The 13,449-nt window shown below is 34.7% G+C and overlaps 1 protein-coding gene across 4 annotated transcripts in view; it reads right to left on the reverse strand.

The window, feature by feature from the left end:
• Positions 1 to 921: 921 nt before the first annotated feature.
• Positions 922 to 13,449, reverse strand: part of KIF2A (kinesin family member 2A) — a 77,272-nt gene continuing 64,744 nt past the window's right edge. For 2 of the 4 annotated variants that reach the window (XM_045999155.1, XM_045999154.1), the window contains exons 17-21: positions 11,407 to 11,520; positions 10,380 to 10,530; positions 7,438 to 7,539; positions 4,637 to 4,772; positions 922 to 1,818 (exon numbers count right to left, since the gene is read on the reverse strand). In XM_045999155.1, coding sequence (XP_045855111.1) covers positions 1,733 to 1,818; positions 4,637 to 4,772; positions 7,438 to 7,539; positions 10,380 to 10,530; positions 11,407 to 11,520 — 589 coding nt within the window. In that variant the 3' untranslated portion in view covers positions 922 to 1,732. The remainder of the gene's footprint in view (positions 1,819 to 4,636; positions 4,773 to 7,437; positions 7,540 to 10,379; positions 10,531 to 11,406; positions 11,521 to 13,449) is intronic. The other 2 variants (XM_045999157.1, XM_045999156.1) reach the window with 1 other exon arrangement.

Here is a 13,449-nt window from a genome sequence, read left to right on the forward strand (position 1 = left end):
ATTCTTCCTCTTCTCTTTGAAATAAACACAAATAGAACATATCTTACAACTGCAAGAAAACCTGAGTCCCTTCCAAAACAAAGGTGATTGTACTGAAGTAAATTATCTCTAAAACTCATTCCATAGGTATTTATTAATAAGCACACTGTGAAAATCTACATTTGTTCTAGATTTCAAGTTTACAGAGGAGCATTTCACCATGGTGTTAGGATTTCCCACAACTACCCTCTGGGTTCTATGAACAATGAAGTAGGGAATCTGGCTCATGTAACTCTCTATTCATAGCTTCCCTTTGCCTCAAATGAATAAGCAGTAGTTCCTTTGAGTAAATCAAAACAAGACATCCTTGGGAGATTTTTTTGTTATTAATCTACTCCTGGACTCTATCCTAGGAACTAAGGGAGAACTCCTAGAGAGATATATAAATCTTTTAACAAAATATATACATGAAAAGTGGCCAGTTTTCTTCCTTGGAGTAACAATCTGTAAAAATAAGTGCCACCATTTAAAAAGCAGCATACCCTAATCGAATTTATTGGCGAGACTTTGGTGATTCTCACCAAGTAAGAATGAAACGTCACACATTAGGTAATGGATGGGCTTGGGTTCGATCTGCCTTTTAAGGCAAAGTCAACTCTCTTTAATCTTAATTCTTTCTCATGGGAGTTATGTACTGTCTACACTTGGCTTAAACTAACAGTTCTATTATGGACTACTTTCAGTGTACATGTAAATATTCATGCATCAGAAGCCAATTTCCTTTATCAGTACATTTAGAAGGTACATTTTGGGGTGCTAATGGACACTTTTTAACTTAAGTTATGGTATTGGTAAGGATCAAATTGCACTATTAGTCCTGTTAATACCACACTGGAACACACACTGCATATATATGTATTACCCTAAGATAAAACTCTTTCAGAATTTTGTTACTTTTTATTATACACCAACTAGTTTATATCTTAGTTCTTTACAAAGAAAATGCTAAGAAAATTGTAACCACATTATATGGTTTTAAAATCATAATTCCAGATTTCTTTACATATAAGATGGAATGGTCCAGCAGCTATGTCCACTGTCACAGACTTTAGTTCCATTCAATGATATGGCACATCCTGCAAAAGTAACTAGTCACACACAAAAAAAATGTCTCAAATACAGTAAAAATGTACACACAATAAAGGTAATTTACAATGACAAGGAATGTAATTTATCTTGGCTGTGCTTCAGAAATTTAGGGTCAAAAGCCTTAGTCAAGGCACAAAGCAGAAAGAGGTGAGCACAGCTGTCTCTAGGAGGGGGCAAGGTATGTACAATCACTGATGAGGTATGCATGCACGCAAAGGATTTAAAACTGCTCAGTCTTGCTACGAAAATTGAACCAAGTTAAAAGGAAATGTTGTGGCTTCCCCCTACTATTCACCTCTGGATCAAGTCCACAACCTTACTTCATACAGAAAATAAAATTGGCAAGGATCTCCAAAAGTAAATCACTATTTGGGTAAATGAAACAAAATGCTTCACTATTCCCAAATGTTAGTTGTGCCTCCTGGACTAGAAGCATTTTGTAGACAAAGGAGTGTCTCACAAAATTGAAATGTCATTCAGGTGAAGGGACAAGACATTTTCCACAGACACTTAAAATTTCAAACTTTCAAATGGCCCTTACAGCTGAACCATTGTATGTTACAGCAGTGTGGGTTCTGGGGATCCTTTAGCAGCAAATGCTGATTTAAAGGGCACGGGGTCTCTTCGGGTTGATTTGCTTGCTGGCCTGTTCTTCTTCTTGTAGAGCTGCACGAAAAGATTTCACTTTATCTTGGAAAAAAAAAAAAAAAGAACAAGAGAATAAGTACTGCGTTGCATGCAATATAGTATACAACTTCATGGGTCCTATCAAGTCGGCAGCCTTACTTCATAATATTAATGCAGGATTTTTCCTTTTGTTCTCTGTTATCTGAAACTCAGAATTAAATATAATACTCAACTATAGCAAAAGTTTCATTATTTAAAGATTCATGAAAATAACCTTTTTAAAAAAAGATTTTATTTATCTATTTTAGAAAGAGAGCGCTCATGAGTGAGAGAGCACAAGTAGGGGGAAATGGCTGAGGGAGCAAAAGGCAGAGGCAGTAGAAGACTCCCTGCTGAGCAGGAAGCCCGATGTGGAACTCATCCCCAGGACCCTGGGATCGTGACCTGAGCTGAAGGCAGACACAACCAACTGAGCCACCCAGGCGCCTGAATATAACTTTATTCTATATATTCAACGGGTTTCTGTTCTGTTTGGCACACTTTACAGTGTTGAATTTTGGTTTATTTCAATTCATTTTGGAGTGCAGACAGGCTATATATGTGTTTTAAATGTGTATGGTCCTGTCAAAAAAGACACTTAGTCCCTGAGATCAAGAGTTGGGGCTCCTGGGGTGGCTCAGTGGGTTAAAGCTTCTGCCTTTGGCTCAGGTCATGATCTCAGGGTCCCCACATCTGGCTCTCTGCTCAGCAGGGAGCTTCCCCCACTCTCTCTGCCTGCCTTTCTGCCTACTTGTGATCTCTGTCTGTCAAATAAATAAATAAAATCTTAAAAACAAAAAAAAAGTCACATGCTCTACCAATCAAGCCAGCCAGGTGCCTCCAAATCTTATTAAATTATAAAGTAGGTATTTCTTCCCTCGATATTAAGAAATTTCTATTCCCAATGTCTATTTTACCTTTTTAAGCTATGAAATTTCAAAAGATGTTTGAATTTTTAAAAACAAATGTCATTTTGTCCTTATCAGGGATTGTAAAAGGGGATAGAGAAGGGGGATTATAGAATAATCTATTTCTTGGTCTTAAAATTCCTACTATTATGTATTAATTCAGAGTCCCATAAGAATATTACTAGGTAAATAAATTGAAAGAGGCAAATAAAAGTCAACTATGAAGGTGAGAAATATCTCATCTCTTTTTATACCAGTGGTTCGTAACCATGGGTGATGTTCCCCCACTAACCCCCTGACATCTCATAATAACTAGACATTTTTGACTATCACAACTGGGGTAGTGGCTACTGTCATCTAGTCATCAGAGACCAAGGATCCTATAAGCAATGTACCATGCACAGGATGGCACCCTCAACAATTATCCAACTTAAAATGTATTAATGGTGCAAAGGTTATGGCCTTTGGGAAAAAGAAAAAGAATATCAGTTGGAATCTCAATTTCTTCCCCCTCTTTCAAAGAACAATGATACTTAAAAAATTAACTTCTGAAATTTAGAAAGGAATTTAAGGATCTCTGGATCTCATACCTGTTAATATAAGATAAAAGCTCTCAAACTTCTTATGTTAATACCAAAATTATCTCTGGATGGTAAAAAATTTTTTTCCTAAAAAAAAATACAACAGCTAGACAGTAATTTCTTCAAAGTTATGGATACACTTAATACAACTAAGTTGAATGCCACATATTACAAAGAAAAAAATTATAACTCATTATGATCTGTTCTATATAAAATAGATACAGAAAAGCTCTTTGTGAGTTCTGATAAGAAAAATGATGAAGGGGCGCCTGGGTGGCTCAGTGGGTTAAAGCCTCTGCCTTCGGCTCAGGTCATGATCCCAGGGTCCTGGGATCGAGCCCCATATCGGGCTCTCTGCTCAGCAGGGAGCCTGCTTACCCCCTCTCTCTCTGCCTGCCTCTCTGCCTGCTTGTCATCTCTATCAAATAAATAAATAAAATCTTGAAAAAAAGAAAAAGAAAAATGATGAAAACACTTTATTCAAGGCTTGAATATGAAGAATATGTAAAATGAAAGTAAGTTTTAGAAACTCTACATTTGCACCAATAATTCTGAATTGGGCAAATGGTCACTGCTGGCTCTTCATAGAATATAATTTCAAACACCCAATTTCACAAAGGACCTATGTTAAAAATTAGCCAGTCTGGTGTTAAGAACCAGCAATTCGATTCTGGTTTTACACTGCATTTCATGTACACATACAAAGATATCCATTCGCATACAACTGGAGAAAACTAATTTGCCAATGCCACAGAAACAAGTACATATGATAAACATGTATGTGAAGCTACACAGACAAGCTAATTAAAAAGCCAAGAATAGATGGCATATAGGTAAGTCACATACATTCACAAAGTAGGAAGGATAATTGTTGAAACGTCTTGAGTTGTTCAAGGTCTTGAAACCTTCCCCTTGATTTTTTAAGTCTTCAAAGGAGAGACATGACACAGATGCAAAGAAAAGAGATGCAGATAGGAGGCTACAGAAGGATAGTGCTGAATAGACCCACTCTAAGCAAAATCATTCTGACAAGCACTGACCTATCAAACTAAAAATCTGAATGAATGTATAAAACTTACAAATTTGTTAAAATCCATTTTCCCTCTGTAAACATAAGATGTTTTTATCTTTTCAAATGCCTAAAAGAGAAAAGATAACTAAAAAGCACTCGAAAGAATACTCCATGTTTCTTTTTTATAAAAAAACAATGACTGGTCTGTCTTTATACCTCTGGAAATGTATTAAATGGTACCCATAATTTTTATTTTAGATATCCTCTTATAATATGAAAATCCTGCCACCACTTACATACAAAGATGGAGATTTCAAGCACTAAAATGAAAAAGAAATTACCACGCAGCTCAGTTAAAATGTCTATTTTTTGCTCAAGAATAGCTTCAAGTTGAGTAGCATATGAATCTACATCATAGTCTACTTCTTCAGTCATCTCTAGAAGAGCCTTTTCATCTTCTAACCATCGGATAGATTCCTAAAAGGACAAAAATTCAACAATCCAATAAGCCTCTTTGTAAGACAGAAACCAATTTACAAATTTCACATGTTAAATATATTCAAGCATACTTAAGATAGTATTCTCTAAAATATTAATAAGTATAAGACATCTTTATTTACATAGTAAAACTGAGAAATATTTCCTTAAATTCTAACACAAACACAAACATGATAAGCCAAGCAAGGTAACTTCATTCTCCTACTTTTACTTTACCCTGGGTAAGGGTTTGGGGAAGGGAATGAATCAAACACGTATCAATCAGTGAGCATAATAATTCTCAAAACTTTAGTAGCTACCCCCCAAATTGGGGAAGAATAGTATAATAAAACTACTGAACAATTTATTGAGGTCTATGGTAGCCTAGAACTTGCAAACCATGTAGAATTTACAAATCCATTTGGGGCCTCATAGTGGTTGGATCAAGAGTCAACCCTAAATTCCAAACACTAGGTCTTCAAAATTATTATAACTATAAGAGACTGATAGTCAATTTTAGAAGAGTCAAATCACTAAATCGTAGCTACTTACTATTCATAGATGCTTTAAAGGAAACTAATCATTCTTAAGTGATTTTAGATAATGTGGAATTGATAAGTTTCATTTCCTAGCAAAGTTATGAATCAAAAAAATCAGGAACAAGTTCATACCATAGTGACTTAAAGAGGCTTTGGATATATAAATGGGCACTTTCTAGCTTTCAGTACAATTTAATAGCTAATTATAACTAGACTATATGTATTATCAGACTTAATTTCAGCAACTTAACTTTAGATATCTATTAGAAAACTGTATGACAACTATATATATATGTACACACACATATAGTTTCCTATACCTATATATATATCTATCTATGTGTATCAATTAAAATACATATACACATCCCAATATTTTTCTTTTTCTTTAGCTATCCATTTAATCTTTTAAAACAACACTCTATTTTGAGAAATGACAGATCACAGCACAGAATAACAATAAACTGAACTGTAAAAAGAATACTGGATTGAAACTGAAAAATAATCACTTCTGCAAAAAACAAAGACCTTCTAGATTTCATCACAAAATGGCAGAGTGGGAAATGATAGTCTTTATATGACACCTTGCTCCAAAAGGACAGAGACAATTTTCTTAAATTACAAGTGTCCTTTCCTGATTTAATCTAAACCTAGGCCTCTAAATAGATTACCAAAATAAGGGTTTGACTAAAACTGTTTTTATTTATTTTTTTTTTTTAAGATTTTACTTATTTGAGAGAGAGAGAGAGAGAGCTCGCGCAAGAGAGCGGAGCATGCAAAGGGAGAGAGTCAGAGTCCTCGCCGAGCAGGGAGCCCAATGCAGGACTCAATCCTGGGATCCCAGGACCATAACCCAAGCTGAAGGCAGTTGCCTAACCAACTGAGCCACCTAGGCGCCCCCCTGCCTTTTTCCAAAGACTTTTTAAAAAAAAAATTTAAAGGGAGTGGCAGGCAGCAACGAAGTAGGCCCCTCACTGAGCAAGGAGCCTGCCTCAGGACTAGATCCAGAACCCTGAGATTATGACCCGAGCCAAAGGCAGATGCTTAACCAACTGAGCCACCCAGGTGTCCCAGAACTGTAATAGTTTTGATGAGGGTACATCCTATTCTCAACTTATAAAATAAATAGTTCTATTTTTGAGCCTTTTTTTTTTTAAAGATTTTATTTATTTACTTGACAGAGATCACAAGTAGCCAAAGAGAGAGGGAGAGGGTGAGAGAGGGAAGCAGGCTCCCCACTGAGCAGAGCCCGATGTGGGGCTCAATCCCAGGACCCCAGGGTCATGACCTGAGCCGAAGGCAGAGGCTTTAATCTACTGAGCTACCCAGGCACCCCCATTTTTGAGCCTTTTATCCAGGTGTTTAAATGGCCTACAGCTGAGTCATGTTAATATTTGTTTACAAATAAATATTTCTCAAACATCAGAGAAGGGACACAGGTCAACAGAAAGACTGATCTATTGTTCACCCTTTTCTCAAAACACATGTTTTTTTTCAAAACATATTTATAGTCTCCATAATGATATCTAAATGTTACCTTCACTTCCTCATAAGTATCATTCTCCAGGGTATTTTCTTGTTATAAAAGGGAGCAGGTGGGGGGAAGAAGGAAATCATACAGTAAATCAGACAGTACTTTTGATAGGCTGAATGGACAATGGGATGACTACGTCAGCAGTTACTGGGACAGGCAGGGATTTAACAATCCTCACACATCTGCCACTGCAGTAACCTTCCCTTTCCTAAAGCACTCTTCCTCCTTTGTAAAGATACTGTTCCTCAACTGTTATGATAACGCTTAGAAATTTTTCTTACTTATGTCAAATAAACTGTCCTAACATGGAGAAAGAGGCAGTGGAGGGCAGAAGTTCAACCCTTTTCTAAAAATGGACAACTAACTAAAGCAAACAGAGCAGGAGAAGAGTAGTAAATAAGCTAGGTCTTTTCACCATGGCACAAAATAAACACCGTAACCACCATTCGTTTTCTGTCCAAAATATCCCTACAAATACACATATACATACACACAATAGTAAATTTTTAAAATTAGGATAATATTCAAAGTATTATGAAAGTTCTTAATTTCCCTACAGAAATATTTGATGAAAGTTTCTGTCTTACTTTACCTGGAACACTGCCCTGTGATCTTCTACAACTTGTTCTTCCATTTCTACCATTTGTGAGACAGCTTCATGGAAAGTAAACAATTGGGGAGAAACTTCTTCTTCCTTAAGATGAACGTAGTTTAAAAAATTAGGACATAAAGTTTACATTTTAAATGTTACATAAAAGTAGTTTTCCCACATAATTTATAAAAATGTCATTTAAAAAATGAGGAAGTTTGCAAGATAAAAACTACTAAAATATAATATAAAAGGCAAAGCCACAACTTCTTTTTGTGGGTCATAAGTATCTGATGTAACACTCAGTAAGACAGCCCAAATTTAAGCCTATCAGTAAGGGGTAGTTTTCACTTAGCCCCTTTTACTGTAGAATTACCCTAAAAAAATAATCTCTTTTGGAATAATGCAACTTTTCAAAAATGTGTTTATTATAAGCTAAAATATACTAAAATATTTCCTCAGTATTGTTTTATTTTCACTAACAATCTAAGCCATTTGTATGTCTTAAATATCTTTTCACCAGAAAAGAGATTTCAAGATAATGTCTTTTATGACTGTGACTATCAAATTAGTGTTCTGAAGATCTCAACTCTTACTAAATCTTAATTTCTGCATTACACCATACAATGTTTGCCAGTTTTTATAGAAATCTTAATCGACAACTAATTACCTCATCAACAAAAACCCCACAGACATAAATACAACATATTCTTAGTCCTACATCAAGTGAAAATTTCTCTAGCCTTGCTTTCTTTTTTTGAGCTTCTTTCCCAACCCCAGTGTCTATAATGATTTATTTCCTCAAAATGTGGCTTTAGTGATGAGGTTTACTTAAAATTGTTTTATAAAATGTGAGTTTAAAAAGTGAGGTTTTTCAAACAAGATACACTTCTAAATGTATGTATAAATTTTGATTAAATAGACATTTGACTTCAATCAGTATGCTACCATCTGTAAAAGTTTATATATATATAATCAAATTGGTCAAAGAACTTTTTATCTTCTCTTTGGGAAACAAATATCTGTTTTTAATTAAGACATGCAAGTGTACAATATATCATAAGATAAACACACTCAACCAACTTTATTCATTATATCCGCCCACCTCCCTGTCAAGCCCAGAATGTCCTCTTTTTTTTGCATTAAGATACTATGCAAGTTCCTATCACTTCCATGCAGTCTACTTAGAATACTTTTTTTGTCTGTACAACTACTTCTGGAATACTAATGCTCTTTATTATCTTCTACTTTGTGTACTTATGTTGGTTTTACCTGTAGGACATGTCTTAGACCCTATCCCGTTTTAATTTACCTTGGTAAGACAACAGTAAGAAAAGGTACACAGGCACCAGTAAACTCAACTAAAAAGCTAAGGCTGAACCACCTCAAGATAGTTCCAGGGGGTAGAAAAATTCAAGGAAAGTCACATACTCTCAAATATGGAGAAGACTGCAAGAACTCATGATGTTATACTTCAAGCCTCTGGATCAGTCCTACCTAACCTCTCCAAATTAAACTCCTACAAAGACCTAACCAGGCAGACAGAAAAATAAAATAGAAAAGATCTGCTACAGAGAGGGCCCATCTTGTTTTCATTTTCCAAATCCTTAAGAGGCACCATACCTAAGTACAGTACATGGTTGTTTCAAGAATGCAAAAAGCACTATACCTAACTTTTGGAGACAGGAGATAGGAATCTCATTTTCAGGCCAGGATCTCATTTCCAGTTTTTTATTTTCCATGGTTCAAAGTTTAGAACTCTTATTTTAAGCCAGGAACCCCAAGTTCCCTCACCTTTTGGAAACGCAGTTAAAAAGTAGAGATAATTATGGTGTCTACTACACAGAGTTGTGAGGATTACATCAGATAATAAGTAAAATGCTCAGCTAATGTAAGTTATGTAGTAAACAACTAATAAATGCCACCTTTTATCATGAGAAAATACTACTCTAAGATTCCTAAAAGAATACATAAAACTATGTAGGTTTTATTTTTAAAAAGGAAGTTAATTATATAATCTTTTACATCTCACAGAAAGGAATCCCCTCAATATGTTAAAGTAATCATGTGAAAACATGTACTGTTTGTGCTTTTTTTGTTACTTCTTTATACCTTATTATCCTTATACAACAGGTACATTTTTTTTTTTATTTTTTGAGTAACTGGGAATCAAATTGTTAAATTATGAAATGTCACTAGCCATTTCAAACATACAGAGTGAACCATACTTAACAAATGTTAGCATTTTGCCATGGTTGATTTTTGATAGAGTTCATGCATTCTTTTCATATGCATGTGTCCATAGTTAATTGTTTTTAACCTATACATATGATATGTTGTATATGTAATTCTTTTTTTTTTTTTTTTTTTTTTAAAGATTTTATTTATTTATTTGACACAGAGAGATCACAATAGGCAGAGAGGCAGGCAGAGAGAGTGAGAGGGAAGCAGGCTCCCCGCCAAGCGGAGAGCCCCACGCGGGACTCGATCCCAGGACCCCGAGATCATGACCCGAGCCGAAGGCAGCGGCCCAAACCACTGAGCCACCCAGGCGCCCCTGTATACGTAATTCTTAAAGTTGTTTTTTCCTTATATTACCTTCAATACCCCCAAAGTTTAATGCTGACAGAAAATCTGAGGGAAAGTTAAAAAAAAAAAAAGAAGTTTAGATCAGGGTCAGCAAACATTTTAAAGGGGCAGACAGTACCTATTTTGGGCTTGTGAGCCATACAGTTTTTGTCATTGATTTTGTCCAAGAAAGCAGCCAGACAAGTTGTAAATGAAGCATGGCCAAAATTCAGTAAAACTTCATGCATAAAAATATATGGCTGGCCCAAAGACTGTAGTCGGCTCACCCCTGATGCAGATGGTAGTTTTCAATCATTAAGTTCTGCTACTGAAGAAATGAACTAAAATCAGGTCATTAGAGCTATATTGTCACTCACGTTTTGTTCACAAAGAAGTTTCAGATCATCTCTCTGAGGGGAACTCCCCACACCCCACTGTGCCTCTAAGTCATCAATTTGATTTGGTGGGTGGTGCATTATTGGACGGACATCACCAGCAGCAGTTGGATCCACAGTCAATTCTTTCACCCTATTAATACATAAGAGGTACCTAAAATTAACAAGACACATGCAGAGGATCAAGAAACTACCATCCTATTCAATTAACATATTAAGACTGATGATGCCAGCTTTCCAGATCAAGTTTTCTGAAATCTGTGTAAAGACTAAAGGGATATTTGGCTAATGAACTTTCAGAATTTAGTGAGGTAACTTTACAATTATTTCAGAGATAATTATTGTGCATAATGACAATTAGCAAAGTATGTAGATTCAGTATTTCAAAGTAAAAACAAACTGTTTTTGCAATTAAATTATATAAACAGAAAAATGCCAACAACAGCACTTAGATCAATAAACAGATTATTGCCAAAATCAGAGAACTTAATATACTTTGTAGATTTTTAGTTGATACAATGCTCTATTAAAATAGCCACATGTGAAATAATCATAATTCTAACGTATAAAGATTATGTTATAAAGTTCTATCAATTAAAAAATGTTTACCTATTATACTTCAATTTACACAGTGGGAGGGTACATGTTCTAAATCAAAGGATCTTTGTCATTTCCTCGCAGACAAGGAAATTTATAAGAACATACAGAGTAACGGTAAACTTCTCATTTTAAACAAGACAGTTTACCTTTCAACCATAAATATGCAAAGATGACATCATCCTTAAAATTATGAGGGGAAACAGGAAGCCTGAATTCTAACATTTTAAAGCAAATAAATTAGTAAAGTACACAAAAATGAAGATCATGCAGTACAATCATCACCTGCCAAATGAAATGAAAATGAAAAATAAAATGGCTCAGAACTAAAATATAAATGAAATATTCATATGTAACACAATTCAAAAGAAAACTATGAAAATAAACATCTTATGCATAGAAGGAAGTAGACCTGGTAATCGAAGGAGAAAAGTCGTCATACTCATAAGAAGGAGAGAGATCAGGGCGACTGCCACTACCCTGTGAGAAGGGAATGTCTGATGGACTAATTCCAAACTCCTTTACTCTGCAGCACCAAAACAGCAACAAATTAAGAGAAAATGCTCTTGTAAAGACAGCAATGCACATTTCAAGTTTTTATTTTGTATTCAGCTTATTTAAAAAAAAGATAGCAACATTGTTGTGACTTACTGTATATAGAGTACTTCAAAAATAATTTTAAGAAGTTTTTGAATTTTTCTGTCCTATTGATACCTTTGTCCGTAGTCCTTCCTTTCTGGTATAATTTCCCCTTTTCTCATGATCCCTCCTAAAAGCTTAACCAGACCATCACCTAAATTTTAAATGCCCCTTCTTTAGCTACATGACTATTAATCAAATTTTCTTGTACAGTCAATACTGCAAATATTAGCATCAATGACCCCTCACTATTCTTGTAGACTTTTAAAAGAAAACACAAGAGTATTAAGTCCTTACGGCATCCACTGTTTGTAATGAATTAACTTCTCTCCTATGTGTCTAGAATGGTTCCATCCTTGGTACAAAATGAGAAAGCAGTTCCTCAAATAGTTTTCTGTGTTTGGTTCAGATGAAGAACCCTGGTTAAGGAAAGCCTCTTCAGCAATGGAATTTAAATTGCTTTTGGTAATGCCTCCGATATTTATATAACCAAATTATGGCTTTTCTGACACCTCTTTGTGATTCCCTATGTTCCTTTTGGAGCCATCCCATTTCATAATAGTAAGCAGTATTTATTATGTATTTCCTACATGTTAGGTATTATGACTGTATATTTTAGGCATTTAATATTATATAAATCTTACAACAATCCTGTGATATTATTTTTACCACTTTACAGATGAGAAATCGGTTCAGAGCAATTAAGTATCTTACCCAAGTTCATTCAATGAGAATAAGTGAGGTTCAAGCCTAGCTATGAGTCCAAACACTGTGTTATTAAACATCCAATATACTGAGCATGTTTTTCTTCTTACTTCTTTTAGATTTAATCTGAACAAAATTACTACTTTGTTGGGTCACAGATAGTCATACAAATCAAACTAATAATTTCATGTAGATCAAACTAATTTATTTCTTCTACTTACAGTCTTTGACCTACTGGTAATGACTGCTGTCACAGGTTCAATACTGGATTCAGCTGCCCTTCATCCTTTATTGTCACTTTGGAAAGCTTATTTACCATACAGACTGACAAAACCTAAATTTTTAACAATGACGTGATTCTTTTTACTCCCAACTCCATTTAGGATTCTATCAGAATCTTCTAATTTAGATAACCTATCCGTCCCTAATAGGCTAATATTTTCCTCTATTCCAAGGGCTTTTGTCTAACTCAAACGCTAAATACTATATGCAGGAATTATATTCCTCAAATGAGCTATCAGGGGAGGTTGGAAATCTTTATTTCTAGAGGTTTGCAAAGAAAAGACAGAATTATTTGTCCCAGACGGTTAATCACATTGCAGATAAATTACATTACATGATAATAAATTAAAACATTTACTTGGACCTAAATGAACTAGAGGAATGGCCAGATAGAGTATGTTCGCATTAGGTAGATTCTTTTGCAGTTAGAAGTCTGAAGACATGAAGGGGTTTTGTTTTAATTGTATAACATGGCAATATTCTGCTATATTAAGCTGTTGTTCCTCTCTCCCATGAACAAATGGAAGAGAAGCACTTTAATGATAAAAACCCCACATACCAAAAATGTTCATTATAAAAATCAATTAAAAGTACCATAAATGTTTGCAGCTCAGAGCCCAAAATTCTAAGTTTAAAAAGGATTAAATTTAGAAATAAAGTTCCATTATATTTATAAAGAAGTTATTTTAATGTCTTTTTGCAAAATGTCAAAGGCTTATACTTTCCAACAGGTTTTACTATCATTAAAAAAAATCTCTTCAGTTGAAACAAAAGCAAGTCACAACAGAAAAAAAGAGTATGACCCCATTTATGGAAAGTTCAAATACAG

This window comes from Meles meles, chromosome 3 (assembly GCF_922984935.1).
Source record: "Meles meles chromosome 3, mMelMel3.1 paternal haplotype, whole genome shotgun sequence".
In the NCBI taxonomy this organism is placed as follows: Eukaryota; Metazoa; Chordata; class Mammalia; order Carnivora; family Mustelidae; genus Meles; species Meles meles.